Genomic DNA, 18,195 nt, shown 5'->3' with positions numbered 1-18,195 from the left:
AATACCTCCTCTTGTTTATCCTTATAGCAGGGATGGTATAACCTGGAAATACATGCAGTGACTGCATTGTGTCTCCTAAATGCTGAAGCCCAATGTGATATTTCAGCAGCCTGAGTTCTCATTCAGGCTGAAATGAATTTATAGAAGAATCTTGAAAGAGAACTTTTTTAATTGGTCTTAAGCTTGGTCATTTCAGAGACTTCTAAGGCTTTGATGCCCATTTGAATACAGTATATTAACTTAAACAAGTCCAGGCAGAAAGTGATGTTAAATGGGTTAAATTTAACCGATCGAATTTCACAGCAGTTTTGCAGCTTTATTCCACAAGGAAAACATCTTAACAATAGCTCTAGTAATAGGGGACTGATTTTGAGGGTAGTGATGCCACTGTATTTCCACCTGATTAATCAGGGCATTTGCATGTAAACTCTTCAGCTCTTTCAATGTGGACTTTCTACTCCATGCTGCTGTGATGCTACTGTTGCTGTAGAAAGCTGCATTTTTTTGTTACTTTTCAAGTCACTGTTTTCTTTCATTTTACTGGTAAATCTCTCCTTTTCTAATGGAGGTTGATTGTAGCAATCTGCTTGGAAAGTGCATAGAAGCTGGGCTTTTTTGGTGTGGGGTTTTTTGTTGTTTTTTCTGAGAGTTCCCCACACCCAGAGATATTTTTATCACTGCTGAAGTCAAAAGTTGAGCAGGTTTTCTGTGCATGGACTTACTCTTTGTTTGTTTGTTTATTTCCAGATTTAGTAGTTTTGTGACATTGTAACGTGGGTACGAGGCAGGCAGGATGGTCTTTCTTAGTCTCATAATCCTTTGGTTTTGGCCTTTAAGAGTTCAAAATAGAGCTTTTCACTTAACACAAGCAGTTCGCTTGATGCGAGCTGCATCTGGAGAGTGTTTGAAGGTTTCCAGGTGGGATTGTGTGTACATAGTATGTTGAAACACTGGTTTTTCCAAGTGGGGACATTTGCCTAGATGCCTGCTATGGCTGTAGGAATGTTTTCTTTGGACTTGCTGATTTGCTTTCCTCTGGCTGTGCCTGACCAGTAGTGAAGGTGTTTGGCAGGGCCTCTGTTATACTGTGACAGCCTTCCACTTCTTGGTGCTTCTGGTACAGGGTCTGCCTTGCAGCTGCTGCCAGGACTCAGCACAGGGGGTTCAGTTAGAACGCGAAATACTGGAAAAAAAGAAAATTAAGGGTGTTTAGATTTCAGCAGAGAGCAATTAAGAAAGCAGCAAGAAGTTCAGGGAATAAACCCGAAGGGGTGATGCAGTGGGGAAGGAGAAAGGAAGAAGAGTTCGGGAGGTGAAAAGCATCTCTGTGCCTCAAGCAGTCAGTTGGAGAATAAAGTGAAAATGTGCAGAAGTGCTCAAAGGAGATGAAAAAGATAGCCTGTGCAAGCTATGGAAAGTGTGAGGTTGTGGGCATGGTGTATTTGCACATGCCCTCACACTGTATGTTTTCACGGAAGAAACAATACAGAAAAATGTTTTTGAGGGGGAAAAATCAGTCAGGTGAGGATCAAAGGGCAAGGTGTGAACTGGGGACAGGCAGGGTCTTTTCCACAGTTCTCAGGAATATAGTGAATGATGTACATCAATTGAGAGTAACTCTTTAAGCAGTTGTTTAAATGAAAAAGTGGCAGGTGAGAGAGGTGATGCTGGGAGAGGAAATGAGCAGATATGCATGTGTGCAGTGATGCAGTGCAGAGCTCGCAGCTGGATCATCTCTGCCGTGGCTACAGAGATAAGGCTTCCTGTGATCTGTTGTCACAGCCTGTGGATGATTCCATACCCAGTTTTGCTTTGCCTTGGGAAACTATGTTTTCCATGGAAGTTAGTCCCTTAAGGGCATTGTGTACTATACTATCCTCCACAGAGCCCAGGAGGCAGTGTACACAGAGCTGTGTTACACAAAAAACATACCATTAGCCATAATTCTCATATCATATAAGAGACTTCTGAAGTTCCAGCCAAGCTAGCGTGTGTTGTTCTGTTGATTTATTAGCAGGGTGTTCCAGGATAGGTAAGTGTGCAGGAGGAAGGGGGTAAGCAAGATAAAATGGCTGTGTCATCTGCCTCCAGGGAGGTCAGGAAAATGACGGTCCCTATCCCTTGGGAAGAGGCTGCTTGAGAAGGATGCCCACTGAGGTTAAACAGCATTTTGAGGGTTTATGACACTACAGTCAGGCAAATAGCTCAAGCAAATGTAAAAAATACCTGAAGCCGAGATGAGTTAGGACTTTTCCTTCCACCATGTACCTGAGACAGGTACATTAAAGTTAAGAGGATGGCTATGGTGTGAACAGAATTAAGAATGTCCATGTACGTCCTCTGGTTCCTCTAGGGAGGGTGCTGATGTTGGGACATGGAATCTAGCATGAAATAAGATGAAACTGGCTAGGCAGTTTCTCAAAATTAATTTTTTGAGGATATACATCTCCAGGGATTCTATGTGACTAAGATGAACTCAATGGATATATCACTGAGCAACCGGGAAAACATCTTCTCCATGAACATTATTGAAGTGAAGGATTTGGAAGCAATGAGTAGCTGTGCTGACAGTGCTGGGGGGCATCTCGGAGTATCTCTCAAAAGGGAATTCTTTATTAACCTGGTTCATACAAGGAAAAGGGATTAAAAAAAGTCAAAGCTTTGTTACTCTCAGGAAGAGCTAAGATGGATACCAAATTCTGACATAACTCAAATGGGTTTGCTCTCATTTATTTTCACCAAGCAAGGGTTCAGCAGAAAACTGCAGCACAGCGTAGTGCGCCGAAGGGACTAAGCAGCATCTTAGCCTGAAATGTGATTGGTTCCTTAGTATTAGTTATGTGATTTATTTTGCTGTTGTTTTCATAATGTATGTTTTCAGGCTAGCTCTGCTTTTGGTTCATTGCAGCTGCAGAACATCCCTGTTCACTTTTTCCTTCCTTTGTGCTTCCATGTCCATTCTGTCTTTTCTTTAAATAGCAGCCCTGGAGCCTGCAATTGTTTTTTGTGTTTTCTTAGCTAATTATTACCATCTTCAAAGGGTTTGAGTGAAAGCTGTAAGTGGAAATAGAATAATTTTGGAAAAGGACTGTATTGCCAATCTGCTGTACCTCGTTTGATTAGGGAATTATTTAAAACCTAGGAAGACTGGAATAACTGTCTCCATATTTTTATAAGGTGCTTCCTTGATTTTTGAAAGTTCATGTAACAGATATATAGTTGAACATTTTTTTTCATTATCTTGTAATATAAATAATACTTTATAGTAAAGTCAGTATTGGAGAATATGATACTGAATACAGAGATGCCCTGTTAGTAATCAGCTGCTGCATTTGCACACTGCAAAGGGAAATGTATGTAATGTTTGAGCTTGTGCTTAGTAATAAATAGAACATTTGTGTTTTAATACTTGATTGATTACTGTGTGTTCTATCCAGCGCTGCCCAGCTGACAAGGCATACTTCATAGCAAAGGAGATTCTTGCTACAGAACGGACGTACTTAAAGGATCTGGAAGTTATTACAGTGGTAAGGGGGCTTAACATTCTTTAATGATTTTCCTTTTCTTAACAGATTTGTAATTGTTAACTGGGGGAAACTTGGAATTCCTTCCAGATATCAGAAGGATGAGCTATGTAGCTGTTAACTTCCTTGTTACATAGGCCCTCGCGTAGGGGAGCAGTACCTTCTCTGGACTTCCATGGTTAGCTCCAGCAGCTACATCAGGTGTCATTTTGATGTCTAGGCAAACTTCTACTTGGATAATTGTGAACAAGGATGCAAACGTGCAAATATGTTTTGCATCCAACTTCAACGATAGTCATTGCTGTCAATTGTGCTTGTAATCTGTCTACCAGCTCTGCAGAATTCCTTGGGGAGCTGTTGTCTTTGTCCCTTCAGATTGTGAAAGCAGATGGCAATTCCAGAGGGTGTTAATGATCCTTAGGGCTTTGAGGAGTTTTGTCTTTCTTTATTGCTTCTTTTTCTTTCTCTTCCTTTTCCCTTCCTTTCACCCAGAATGGAAAAGTAAATCCTTGTTGGGAGGAGAGCTTTAGCTTCTAACTCTCTTTCTTTAAAAGCCTTTGTTCATGTAGTCCAGGTTTGAACACTTTGACTGTTGCATTCCTATAAATTCTAGTCTTAATTTGATCAAAGAGAAGCATGAGTCCCTTAATTTTGTATGTCTTCAGCTGAGGTATTCTCTGCTAGCTCAATGAGCATCATTTCTCTCAGATTCCTCCTAGAGGCTTCCCAACACTTCTCCTGAAAGATGGGGGAACATCTGGTACCTCAGAGGTTTGGGGTTTTCTTAAATATTTTCATTCCTTCCAGAAAGGGAACAGAAAGCAGTAACGAAGTGCAGTGTGTGACATGCAACACGATGTCTCTAGCTACTGAATAACTTGAACAGGACTTTTAAGCTTTTCCAAATTACATCTTCCCTAATATTTCTCCTTCCTTCCTGCTGTTTCCCTATGCACACACTTTCTCCTCCCCCATTGCTGCAGGAGCAGGAACTTTTATAGTAGCAATTAATTTCTTCAGTGGAGAAATGTGTCTCATGTATGGTTTTTCTGGCAGTGGTTTCGCAGCGCAGTCATCAAGGAGAACGCTATGCCAGAGGGCCTGATGACATTGCTCTTCTCTAACATAGACCCAATTTATGAGTTTCATCGAGGCTTTCTGAAGGAGATTGAGCAAAGGCTGTCACTCTGGTAAGCATTAATAGTGTGGTGCATGGGCAATGAGCTGGGTGACCTTTTCCTATGTCCTCACTTCAGAACTGTACTTAATCTCTTTTTGAACTGGTATTTCTGTGTAAGTGGAATCAAGGAAAATGTCTTTCAGTACATTATAGTTTTTTAAAAGGTCCTGAATACATTTTGCAGGGGCCATTTTTCAATTACTGCCTTGTACATAATATCATAGAATCATACGAATTGTAAACCAGACTAAGGCTTTTATCATCACTTAGACTGAAAAAGACTCTTAAGATCATTGAGTCCAACTATCAATATAACCTGGTGTTGTCTCTGTAGCCTTAGAAAAGAGAAGAAACACAAGGCCAAAAAGATGTGTGGTTTTTCAAACCTGGTTAATGTATCTTCAGGTGAAATCTAGGAAACACTTTTGTAATTAAGACTTGAGTTCAGTTCTTGCAGCACAATTTATTTTGAACAGCATATTTTCAGTCTTTTAATCTTTGTATTACTTTATCCTGACCTGATGTAATGTATTAGAATACAATGGCCATTCAAAAGGGAGTAGTTAACATTGACAAAGTATGAATGAAAATAAATGTGGGTGGGATCATGATATGATATCCTTTGAGAAGTCTGAGAGGTTAAACTCCCAAACAGACTTTTGTTTCAGACAAGTTCATTTCTGTTCCATTCATAGTTTTCTAAGCATGGCTTTGTTTGTTATTTCATGCAGCTTCTATATTTCTGTACCAGGTTTTCAACCCAAACACTGAGATGGGAATGTTATGTTGCTAAAAATGGATAGTGGAGGCATTAATGTTAGTACCGCTTCCCTTAATTTTACTAAAGGAGTCCTTCAAATGCACAGATACCCAGGAAGCGTTTGTTAAAGTTTATGTCTTGAAGTACAGGGGAAAGTGGTGGGAGAAAATCGAAATTTCTTGATCTCCCATGTACTGCACTGCCTTATTTTTTCCCCTTATGTGTATTTCAGGGAAGGAAGAACCAATGCTTACGTGAAAGGAGATTATCAACGCATTGGAGATGTCATGCTCAGGAATATGCGTACTCTGAAGGTAGATAAAGAATTAAAACAATGGACTCTCGGGAATGTTGAATCAGTTTTTCTTTTGGTCAGTGATGAGGGTTTGAGGCTTGGCACTTCCACTAAACCTGAACTGACTTGCAAGTAATTGTTGTTGATAAGCAAGAAAAAACCCCATGAATACTTACTGTAAGGTGTTATACCACTGTTGCTTATCTAACCACCTATGTTTACCCTCAGAAAAGGCTGTTCAGCAGAAGATAAAGAAGAATTATTGAATTAGCTTCGCTGTCTCTCCTCTGCAGAGCTTGAACTCACCCCTGTGGAGACACTGTTTCATAAGGGTGTTTAATCCAAAGTATAAACACTTTTTTAACTGCAGAGTAGCTTCTTCTGAAATGAGGTCACCTTCGCTTGGAGTGCCTTCATATGGGACAGTTAACACTTGTGCTGTCGTAGTGGAGTAATGATTCCATTAACATCAAAGAGTGGTTGCTTTTTCTTATTATATTAGTGTTTTGCTTTGACCCGAGTAATTTTTTGTACGATTCAACAGGAGTTTACCAGTTATCTGCAGAAGCATGATGAGGTCCTGACAGAGCTGGAGAAAGCAACAAAACGCTTAAAGAAGCTGGAAATGGTGTATAAGGAGTTTGAGCTTCAGAAGGTTTGCTACCTGCCGCTCAACACATTTCTGCTCAAACCAATTCAGAGACTGATGCACTACAAGTTGATCCTGGGAAGGCTTTGCAAGCACTACACAGCAGAGCACCGGGACTTCGCGGATTGCCGGAGTGAGTGAGCTCTCAGCTGTATACGTGCTAGGCAGAAACCGATTCCCATGTACACACAAAGTTCTGCCTGTACCCTGGGAGAGACAAGCATTACATCTACAAATTCAATGTAAATGCTTTTTCTCCATTCATGACCTCTAACTCTCACATGCAGCTTAATGGAACACACAGGAACTTTGATTTAGATTGTTGAAAACACAACTGCTTAGTGAATACTGTAATTTAAACATCCTAAAAAACCCCCAACTAGAATATACCAAGTAGAATAGCAGAAAACTGGAAGGAGGCAGCTTAATTTAAAAAATAAAAAAAAATAATGTTTAGCTTATGTTTTAAAATTAACTTTGTTTTTCTTGAAGGATTTGGTACCAGGTTTTCCTACTCTCCTACCATATTCCAGTGCAGGGCTCCTAAGCTTTTTGTAATAGATAGAAATTTGCCTTAACTGCTGGTTTGGAAAATGCAAAAGATAACTTACATATAGACTGTTCTCTTTGCATGGAATTAATGCTTTTTCTGGCATTCACAGAATCCCAGACTGGTTTGGGTTGGAAGGGACCATAAAGATCATCCAGTTCCAAGTCCCATGCCACAGGCCAGGGCATCTTTCCACTAGACCAGGTTGCTCAGAGCACCAGACAGCTCAGCCTTGAAAATTCAAGGAACTGCTTTTCTCATGGCTAATCTTAATCTTTAGTATTTCAACTAAAGCCGAAAATCAGTCCTTTTCTTGTCCCCTTTTTTAGCAGGGTGTGTGTGCGCAGGTTTTTTAGGAACTCTTCATCATTTGTAAGTAAGCATAGGAAAAAGCATATGAGAAGCATAGGAGCCCTATGAAGTTGATTGCTGGTCTCCATTTTGCCCCTAGGTGGCTATAAAACATGCTTTAAGAAGTTGGCAGTAGGTCCTTTCCAAACTATTCTGTCCTATTCTAAACCTGGCTATAAATTTCAGATTCAGTTTTCCAGGGATAAAATTGGTGCCCTGCGTTTGCCTGCTCTGTTCTGATCCCCTCGGTGCCATTTTCTTTATAGATGCACTGAAGGAAGTCACAGAAATGACGTCTCAGCTGCAGCACAGTCTCATTCGCCTGGAGAATTTCCAGAAGCTCACAGAGCTGCAGCATGATTTGATTGGTATAGATAATCTCACAGCACCTGGTAGAGTAAGTACCTTTGCATAGTCACCAGAGCTTTTATTATTTTTATGTCCAAGGAAGTGCCTTTGAATGGTGTACTTGCCATCACTGGAACAACTCTAAAGGCTTTATATAATTGTCTTCATAGTAGGTCCCATGAAGGTCTTGACGGCCTAGGGAATAGATCAAAAATGCTTCTGCTTAGACTCTGGCTATAGTTTTGTGTTTCCAGTGCTGCAGATACTGGGTACACTGGGGTACCGTGCTCTGTGTTTGGGTGGGAAGCAGTATGTCATGTACTCTATAGGAAATCCACTGCCAGGTCAGCTTCTGTCTGTCTGGTGCAATCTCTGTCTGTGGGCTGAGACTGCAGGGAGAACATAATGATGGTGAGAGCCACATCCCTGAGCAAAACTGGTATCAGTGACTCTCGTTTTCTAGTACTTTGTCTAGTTCCTGCTTGGTTTTTTTGTTTCTCTGTTTTTGATAGATATACTGAGCATAAGTACAGGAGCGTCGCGTATGTTTTTGGGATGCTATGGCAATCACTGCAGTGGGATGTAAGTGTAATAGGTGAACTGCTAGTGTCCAACAGGAACTCTGCTCCTTTTCCTTCTCTTGCTTCATTGATTTAAATGCTGGCTGCAGCAAGGAGCTGATTCATGTTACAAAACAGAAGGAAAGGTGTCATCTGGCATTTAACAAATCTGTCTAGTGATCATTGCTGGGCACCAATCAACATCTGTATACTCTGGGATGAAAAAAAGAACTATTAAAATTCTCTATGTTTGAGAAAGATGAAGCTTTATCTAACTTCTTATTTTCCACGGCAGGAGTTTATCCGGGAAGGTTGCTTGTACAAGCTCACTAAAAAAGGTTTACAGCAGCGGATGTTCTTTCTGGTGGGTGTTGCTTTCAATAAACCCAAACTCTTCAAGATAAAGTTGTTGTGAAAGTGTGATGAAAATCAGCAATCAGAACTAACAGCTCACTCTGAGGGATTTTTAGAGCGGGTGAGATTGTGACAACACTGTCTGTGCAGCTGGTTTCCTTAATGGCATGTAGTTTCAATGGAATTTTACAGATTAATTGCTTCTCTTGCAAGTAAAGAGTGGCTTTAAGGAAATGGGGCCAAACTGACTGAGAAATGGCAGTTGTCAGGAGTTTTTTCATGTGTTTACAGTGGCCTTTAAGCAACAGATTGTTTAAAAAGATACCAAAAACACTTGGCCCTGCCTGCTGTCTCCAGAGCACTGATTGTATTCTTCCTGCCTTTTTCAGTTCTCGGATATGTTACTGTACACAAGCAAAGGGGTTACAGGGACAAATCAGTTCAAAATTCATGGACATCTTCCTCTGCATGGCATGTTGGTAAGTGCTTTCAAGTTGCATCATAACATTAGGGAAATTCACCTTGAAGCAGGTTGAGGCATTCTTTCAGGGCATGAGATCTAAAGCCATGAACTGCTCCCAGGCCAGTGACAGCAGCCTGTGTGTCAAACACTCGTCTGCAGGCAGTAAGCTTGTTCCTTCCATCCTTAACAAAACAGCTGGAGCACACTCTTGACCATTCACTTTCAGCTGAAAGAGGCTGATCTGGAAATAGAGATTTGTCCTGGCATTTTCTCCCTGTACACACACCTAGGCATCTAATCAGTCCTCCTGTCTGACCACCCCCCCTATTCTAATGGGACTGTTCTTTCTGTGTTTGATTTGCAGCTGATAGTGCTTGACCCACCGGTAAGTAATAAGCTGAATCCTGCTCAGAACCCTCTTCCCCTGTTGGATGTGATGGTGTGCTGCTAGAGCTGCCGCAGTAGAAACACACATTTTAGATTTTCATAGAGAGCCAAATTAGACTTGAAATAGGTGGTATTCATAAAAACGTAGCTGTTTGCACTTACCACAACCAGGTTGTAATTGTGTTTAACTCAAATTCCTAGCTAGCCGAGGAGGACAGGTTTAGTGTTTGTCAGTCTACCAAGCAGTGATGAGAAAAACCTTTTATTTTTGTGCAGGTGGAGGAGAGTGAGAATGAATGGGCTGTCCCACACTGCTTCACCATCTATTCAGCGCAAAAAACCATAGTGGTGGCAGCAAGGTAACAACATTTCTTTTCCTCGGTTGCCTGTAGGTTTGATAGATACATCCTCCAAGGAATTGCTTTTCAATTGTTTGGTGCAGAGCCAGGGGGTGTTTTGTGCATCTTCTGGAAAGCATGATTTCAAAACAAACACAAGATGCTTCACAACTCCTTTATCAGTGTTGTGTTTTGGGAACAAATAAGTTACCTCACAGAACGGTGTTACTAAGCACACAGCAGCAGCAAATAACATTTGTATTGTTACTGCCATTGTGTTGTTTTCTAGTTAGCCAGTTACCAGTACAGCCCTTTAAGCAACTGATATAAAGCAGGAGACAAAACGAAATCTAAACACAAATATTTGAGAGACCTAAAAAGATCTAAAATCAAGAAGATGCTGATGGATATCAAGAGGGGAGAGCTCCCACATGGATCTCACAAAGGAAGCTGGGGAGGAAGAGATAAAATTAAAGGCTGATTTAGAGAAAAAAACTGACTCATTTTCAGTGTAACTTGTCCCTGGGCTGTGAGTTCAGTGCCTTTTATTACTTTATACCTGAAATATACTTAGGATGTCTACTATGCCTATTGTCTCAGGATCAGCAAACATGAGAGCATGTAACTACATGTAGCACTTCAAACAGCAGTTGTGCACACAGGGAATGTAGCCAGAGGTAAAAAAGAAATGCTGTGGCCATTTCTAAAGGAAAATCTTATGCTGCTGCATACCAATGAATATAGATACATATATTTGACCTGTAAAGCTCTTACAACATAATCATGGCTTGAGCCATGGAACTTGTAATGGAAACTATGTGGGGTTAAGATACCAGGTGATAAATCTTATGTCCCCTTTAAAAGCTGTACTGTCTTTCAGGTTGCCTCTTATCCTTGAAAAAAATAATTTCCAGGATGGTCATGCCACCCATCTTCAAAATGCTTTTTGGAGTGAAAACAATATTGCATGTTTGAAATAACCCATCAGTTATGAAGCTGTCTGTATGAAGAACAGTGATACCTTAGGCCGTGTAATTCCTTTTCTGAGGCTGATAGTTCCAGAGAAGAATATGTGACCCTTTGGCTATCTGTTCTCTTTGCTGTAAAGTCCAAGCTTTAAATGGTTATTTTAGTCTTGTTTCAAGGCCTGAATGTAGAGGTGAAGGCTGTATGAGGACAGATTCCTATATGGAAAGCTCATGCATTGGAGGAATTTGTATTTTATTTTCAATTGTTTAATGGAAAGGGGCTGCTCCTTGTCGTGGGCAGTGATTTGTGCCTTCCATCAGCACTCTAGCACTCTGTCACGGCTCCAGGCTGAGGTGATCTCCATTTGCACTGTTCATCTTGCAGTACCCGCCTGGAGATGGGGAAGTGGATGGAAGACCTAAACATGGCAATTGAAATGGCCAAGAAATCTACTGAGAAATCTGACATGCTTCTGGAGAACTCAGTATGCAATCGCTCCAACAGTAAGTGCTGTTCTCTGCCTTCTTGAAAAGCATCAGTTGTCGTGGACTTTTCATCTTTCCTGTTGTGAACTCAATTACGTGGATGGTGTGGGTTTATAATTTGTATGGTAATTGGGAGTTAATTGTGTTTTTGTTTTAATCAAAAGAAATATGCTTGTCTTCATAGACTGATGTTCCTGGTAACTTTCAATGCAGCAGAGATGCTCCTGTTACAGAGTTGTTGATTTTTAAATGTCCTTTATTCATCTCTTACATAGATTTGTCTCAATTTAAAGATGTAGTACATTTTCTTGCCCAGAAACGGGGTAGGTTTGGAGATCAGCATTCTTGTGCCTGTCTCTGGTGTTGTTATGGATGTGTTGAAACATGTTGTATACCTTCTTGTACCACTTCTTCCTATTCCTTAGTAAGGATTAACTGGAGATGAAATGGGGAGGGGAGGTTTGTTTGTTTTGTACAGTATTGAGACAGCTGCCCCAAGCAGAGCTGAGTAATGAAAGCCAGAACAGTCTGTTCAGAGTGGTCTTTTGGAGCTGTGTAACCAAGTTTATGTATTTTAAACCTGGACCACAGGAACTAAAATAGTTTTTTTTTCCTCAGGAATCCCTGCTTCTCTTACTCTTTGTATTGCACAGTTTTCTTAAACCAGTACTGAATTCTCCTCCCCCAGGATCCTCTGATGAGGTCTCTCTAGAACAGGAATCCGAAGATGACACACACTCTTCTCGTAGCTCCTTGGACAGGCAGAGCCACCACCGTGCCAACACAACCATGCACGTGTGCTGGTACCGCAACACGAGCGTCTCCATGACTGACCACAGTGTGGCTGTTGAGGTACCTGCAGGGAGCAGCTCTCACATCTCACTGTCCATCCTGGCTCTCTCAGCCACTGCTCATCCTCCACTCCATCTCTCATTTTGCCTTATCAGCATCTCTGCATCCATGGGAGAGCATGGGCTATTAAAAGGCCACTGCATGATTGCATGTCTGTGTCTGCATGCACATGCTCCTGTCTCCTTGCAGCAGGGTTTTGCTTCGACAGAGGCACTAAAGGAGTCAAATATTAGAGGAAATCCAGGCTATCCTAGGACTGACTTGTTCCTTTGGGTTTCATCATCCTTGCTGCAGGATAAGTTACTTACTTAAAGATCCTTTAGAGATTGACTCCTTTTAGATTCCTTTAGAGATTGACTCTGCTCTACTGAGGTCTGGTTATAGCTATTCTGCTACATCTAGAATTAAGAAGAGAATCTCACTTCTCTGACCTCCCCTCACTGGCAGGGGTGAGCAGCAAACATTAGAAAGTGCCATTTTATAGCAGTGTTGTGTTGTGCTGAACAGAGACTTAATATGTATCTGCTAATCTGCTGTTACCATGGGTCTTACCACTCAGCATGGCTTCATGGCACCCTGCTGGCATGTTTTCACACTGAATCCTACAGATTTCAAGAGAGATGTCTGTTCAGCACTCCTTATGCAGGGCACTGGTTGCACCAGAACTGCAGTTTCACTTCAGGTGGCAGTTTGGCAAGGTCAATTGGGTAGGACTCATTCCTGGAGGCTGGAATGCTTGGAAGACTTCCGGAAGTGGGAAGGACCCTAAATACCATGAAAAGAAAAAGGAGGTCACTAACTAGACAAACAGTAATGGGGCAGGGCGCTGCATCCTTCTATTTGTACCTTTCTACCTTCCCTGGCCTCTTGTTAAGGCACTTTTTATTTAATGGAAGGAGTTAAAAGTCAGGCACTGAAGCTCCTGGGTTTTCATGATGTAGAAAGCATATCTATTGGCTCAGTTAAAGAGGTCCTAGGGCTTGGCTTAGGATACAGAAGTTGGGTGCTTTAGCTGGCAGAGAAAGTGGTTTCTATTGGAGGGAACAGGCCTTCCTCTCCCTGCTGATACCCTTGTGAAAGGCACCATCTTACTGTTCTGTACCTGGATAATGAGACAACCCTGCTACAGACTCTGGGATTAAACGTGTGAGTTCTTGCAGCTCCATCTCGCCTTGGTCTGTTCCATGTTCTAATCCATCTTTTATTTTTCACAATCCATTTTCCTTTAACAGATGCCTTTCTTGCATCACTTCTCTTATCCTAACGCTCTGTTTTTCTTTCTCTCCCCCTTTTCTCTGCTCAGTTTTCTGCTCTCTTGCTGTTTCTCCAGAGCTTCCTCCTCGCTATTTGCTGGGTCAGGCCCAACGTCCCAACACAATCACCCATGTTTGTTGGTACCGGAACCAGAGCCTATCCCTGTCTGATTACCTGTGCATGATCCAGGTAAAATGCCTGTCAAGTTCTGTGCTGGTGGGGAGGAGCCATGAGATGCCAAGGAAAATGTACTGCTGCGCAGTTTGGAATTGCTCAGTGAGCCCACATATGCTGGTGTGAGGATGTCACAGCAGCGGAGTTACATCTTTGATACAGTATTTCCTCCTGTTTATGCTTCCCCAAATTGTTCTCTGTGTATAAATCTACTGCATATCCTGTCTTCTCTAATTAGAAAATCCATTTGCTGTCATTCCATGCCATAGGTTTCCTTAGCCCACTGCACAAGCACTGGGTGACTGACTGTAAGCCAGCAGTGCCCAACTTCCCTGCAGCCTGCTTACCACGCTGGGCTTGGCTTTGCACAGCTGCCACATGGCACCCTCTGTTTCCTCTTCTGCTTAATTTTCCTTCTCATTCAGTGTGCTCTATGTGGGTTTTCTGCGCATAAAACAGGGTGGCTAAAGGGATGGACACCCTCCGGGCTGTCACCGTTCCCCTGACCACAAAGGAGAGGACAGATGAGTTGGTGCAGCACCCTCCTGACATTGTGCTGAGATACAGCAAGAACTTAAACATAAAGGAGAACTTGCTGTTAAAGAAGAGAAATCACTGCCTGGTTTATAAGAAGTTAGTTGTGCACTAGTGAACTGAAGGTACAGTCACTCAGTTGCCAAGTGAAATATCTGGGAAGCCTTTCACAACAGGGGAGCGAGTGCAGGAGCAGTTGTAGGAGCCTCAAGCTTTTTATCTGTGGCAGCTGCTGTCTTTTTCTGAAGGACAAGTGGCCCATGGTTTCACAGGAGTTTTCATTCTCTGCTAGAACCAGCTCTCTGGATACTTGCTGAGGAAGTTCAAGAACAGCAACGGCTGGCAGAAACTGTGGGTCGTCTTCACCAACTTCTGCTTGTTCTTCTACAAAACACACCAGGTGAGCAAGTCGGTGGCTGCCCCATCCCTGGCAGTGTTCAAGGCCAGGTTGGACGGGGCTTGGAGGAATCTGGTCTAGTGGAAGGTGTTTCTGCCCATGGCAGGGGGGTTGGAACTGGATGAGCTTTAAGATCTCTTCCAACCAAACCAGTCAATGATTCTCTGATTTCCAATTCTGTTGATGGTGCTGACCTTCTGTGGGTGAGAGAGAAAATGTCACCTCATGCAGTGACTAATGGAGGTGAGGGAATCATCAGTGTTTTGTCCATTTCTCTCCCTGCTGGGCTTAGCACAATTAAACAGGCATCAGGGATTTTCCTGCCCGGGGTGCAGTCAGTGCCTGCTTTGTAATGAACTGTGCTGCAGTGCAGCTGGTGCCTCTTCCTTTTATTAACCCAATAAACTGTGTTTATTTTATCCAGGTTTCTTGCCTTGAGGGCACATTTCTTTTGGGAGGGATATTTTACCTTCTGTGTCAGATCTGTGCTTGGAGTTCCAGAGAGAGGGAGTGAAGGAGGAAGGGGGAGCCCGGGAGGCAGCAGCAGGCAGGGGAATAGAAGCAAATCACTATAAAAACAGTGAAAGGAATGGGGGAAGGTTTCATTTTAAGCTGTTGGAGGCCTTGCAAAAGATAAAGGCTGCTTCTCCTCCTGTTTTCTCCTAAATAATACAAAGGTATTAGCTGTACGATACACAAGAGTGAGTGCAGGCTGGGACGAGCTGGGTGGCGGGGGATGCCTTGCACTAAGGGCTGGGCTGTTGGGCTGTTCCAGGACGATTATCCCTTGGCCAGTCTCCCACTGCTTGGCTATGCAGTCAGTGCTCCTGTGGAGGCAGATGGTATTCAGAAGGATTATGTCTTCAAGCTGCAGTTCAAGTCCCATGTGTATTTCTTCAGGGCTGAGAGCAAATACACCTTTGAGAGGTAATTTTTGGCTTTCTCTGTCTGTCTATGTATATGATAATATACTGTTAACTCACTGGTTCACCATCCAACTCTTTCCTCCTGAAAACAGGAGTTGTAACACAAGGCTGAGAGCAACATGCACAGTGCTGCTTTTCACTTTACCTTCCCTGTAACAATGTTTAGCAGCACTGTTAGGGCTTCCACACATGGTCCAAAGTGAATCATGTTTCAAATACATCATGTACAAGGCTTTGCTGTTATATTGGTTGTTGAAAACCCTTGCACTGTGTCCTGCCATGCAGGGGAGTATTGGCTGGTTTGGAGTGTGCTTTTATGGAGAAGGTGGCACGTACTTCTCCCTTCCTTGGGAGAGCATCACACCTTCATAAGCAATGTATGTATCAGCTGTCTGAGCAGGGTAGTGCTTTTTAATCCATTGGTCTCATTGATTTCAGGGAGAGATTGTCTAATTCACAATGGAGGTACACTACAGGAGATTACAGTGTGCTCTTACAAGAGCTCTCTGGAGCTCAAAGCACTGCAGAGCTGTTACTAGGACAGGCAGCCATGTTCCACAGTGTATTTACCACATCTCAAGCTATTCATTTGACGAGTTAATTTCATAAAAGACTTGTAAAAGAAAGGTGGAAAAGTGGATGTTTGTGGTGTTTGGTGAAAGGGGTACAGCTCATAACAGAAGGAAGAGATGATGCATCTGTGAGTGAGGGGCTGAGCCTTTCTGATGTCCTTTCTTGCCAGGTGGATGGAGGTGATCAAGAGAGCCACCAGCTCTCCAGCCAGGTCGAGCCTGCTGCTTCCAAAGGATGAGAAGGACAGTCACACAGACTGATGTGGGGCAAAGCTGGATCTCTGGTGTAAACATCAACAAAAGAGGCAGATGGAAACAGGAGTCTCTGGAGCTGATAAAGCAAAGAACCAGGAGGTTCATTTCTACCTGGTATGGAAAGTGGGAGTTGAAGGAGTTACAGGTGGTGATCACATCCACTACCAATGGTATGGAAGAGGGTCAGGTCTGCTCCAGGTGAACCTAAGAGAGAACCTAACAACTGCAGAGCTTCAGTGTGCACACATCACGGAAGGTTTATTATTCCAGTTGTACCTGTACAGTAACACCCTTGCCTGCCTTGAAGGCACATGCCTCTTGGTTTTACTTTTTGACTGGATGGCCAGCATATATGGGAGAAAAATAGCGGCTGTCAGTGCTGCAGTTGGCTTGCAGCTGCTGATGCCAGCGCTTGCTGGCTCCCAGAAGTTCCCTTTCCCCTGATGCTTGGCATGGTTGGCTGTACTGCTGCTGTTCATGTCAGCCTGCTGGCACAGTTGGCTCAGACTAACGGGACCCACAGACGTATTAGCTTAAACACTGCCCATGTCGATGAGAAACTGCAGCTCTCATAGAACAACTCTGCTCTTCGGCAACTGCCATAGCAGCAGTTTTCCATGGGAAGTGGGAGGAATGAACCTCTGCTGAGCTGTTGAGGTTTTGCTATACTGTGGGTAGGTACAGGAGGGTGATAGTTTTTCCTCTGAACTCTACAATGATTCTATGCTGAGAGGGTCAGTCACTATTCTCATTTTACATCTCCAGAGTTTCTTTATCCTGTAGCAGGCATTACTTAAGCCATGGGATGACGAACACGCTCTCCACCCTGATGCAGGTGATGTTTTCAAGGCATTAAAGCAATACAGGAGAACAAGATTCTCTGAAAGTCACTTACTAGTGCTTGTGTCACGCAAAGACTCCTGAAAATCCCTATTCCTACCTTTAAATCTGGGGCAGGATCCATCTTCTGTTTCTCATGAAGGTGTGAAAGTCACTGGATTCCAGATGGCGCATTAGTGTCTGTGGACTCTTATTAAATCTCTGTATCAAATCTGAAATGTTTGCAGTTGGTTCTAGTTTTGTGAAGCTGTTACATTTGGTTGCCTCCACAGGACTGAAATAAGCAAAGTGCCACAAAGTGCTGTTGGATGTGGCTTTGATGGGCTCTAGGGACTCCGCTTTTGTATTAGAAAAGTATTTGCATACTCGAAGGAACAATGCAATGGTGCAGTCAAAGAAAAGTGTTGCATGTTGGGAGGATGGAGGAATGTGGAGATGCTGTGAGAACAGGAACTACAGAGGCCAGCATGTGCATTCTCCAAGGCTGTTTCAGGTTATGGTCTAACATGTGTGGGATGAGGACTGTGGGTTCCAGAGGGATTTTCCAGACTGCTCACTTGGCATTCACATGCTAGAGAAGATCAGATCCAGCCTTGTCCACCACTGTCACAATGACCATTGTCCCATGTAAGTTAAATGTACCTAATTTATTAGTGTCTTTTTAAAAATGTTATTAATTGCTGTAGGTGTATACATGTGGATTGCTTAGATATGTTATAATGCAGCTGAATATGACTGTTGGAAGTAAATAGCATCTTGGTATAAAACTCTCTCAGCCTCTTATTCCTGGGCCCATCATCCCTATCCATGGCCAGAATCATGGGAGGATGTATGGTGTCTATACAGAAGCATTGCTTTACCTCAGGATCAAGGGAAAAGGTTTCACACTTGATCAATGAGTATTTGCATTCAGTGGTTTTCCTGGAGGACAGTGACAGTTGTTTTGTCATGGTCACATAGTGGAGGCTGTCAGCAGGACCTTTCCTCACCTACAGTAGCAGGGCTTTCTAGTACCAGGATTTGAAATCCTGTCTTTTTAGAGTGTTCAGGTTACTCAGCAGGACTGTGGTCTGCAGTTCACGCAGCATCAAGCAGCAGAGGGAGAGCACCAGGTCAGAATGATGTGAAGGAGGTGGCAGGGCTGGGGGAGCAGCTCCAGGTCTCACAAACACTGCCTG

The 18,195-nt window shown here is 42.9% G+C and overlaps 1 protein-coding gene across 3 annotated transcripts in view; it reads left to right on the top strand.

Annotated features, from left to right (window-relative positions):
* The window catches only part of FARP2 (FERM, ARH/RhoGEF and pleckstrin domain protein 2), a 72,004-nt gene extending 54,217 nt beyond the window's left edge, over nt 1–17,787 (top strand). For 2 of the 3 annotated variants that reach the window (XM_034064323.1, XM_034064322.1), the window contains exons 15-27: nt 3,438–3,527; nt 4,581–4,714; nt 5,697–5,778; nt 6,304–6,541; nt 7,576–7,706; nt 8,513–8,581; nt 8,961–9,050; nt 9,698–9,780; nt 11,113–11,231; nt 11,902–12,065; nt 14,320–14,427; nt 15,200–15,351; nt 16,093–17,787. In XM_034064323.1, the coding sequence (XP_033920214.1) occupies nt 3,438–3,527; nt 4,581–4,714; nt 5,697–5,778; nt 6,304–6,541; nt 7,576–7,706; nt 8,513–8,581; nt 8,961–9,050; nt 9,698–9,780; nt 11,113–11,231; nt 11,902–12,065; nt 14,320–14,427; nt 15,200–15,351; nt 16,093–16,183 (1,551 nt within the window). In that variant the 3' untranslated portion in view covers nt 16,184–17,787. The other variant, XM_034064324.1, reaches the window with a different exon arrangement.
* The last annotated feature ends 408 nt before the right edge of the window (nt 17,788–18,195 follow it).

The sequence above is a fragment of the Melopsittacus undulatus genome, chromosome 6, assembly GCF_012275295.1.
Source record: "Melopsittacus undulatus isolate bMelUnd1 chromosome 6, bMelUnd1.mat.Z, whole genome shotgun sequence".
NCBI classification, from domain to species: domain Eukaryota; kingdom Metazoa; phylum Chordata; class Aves; order Psittaciformes; family Psittaculidae; genus Melopsittacus; species Melopsittacus undulatus.
Note: the sequence above shows the minus strand (reverse complement) of the source record. Positions and strands in the feature narration are given on the sequence as shown.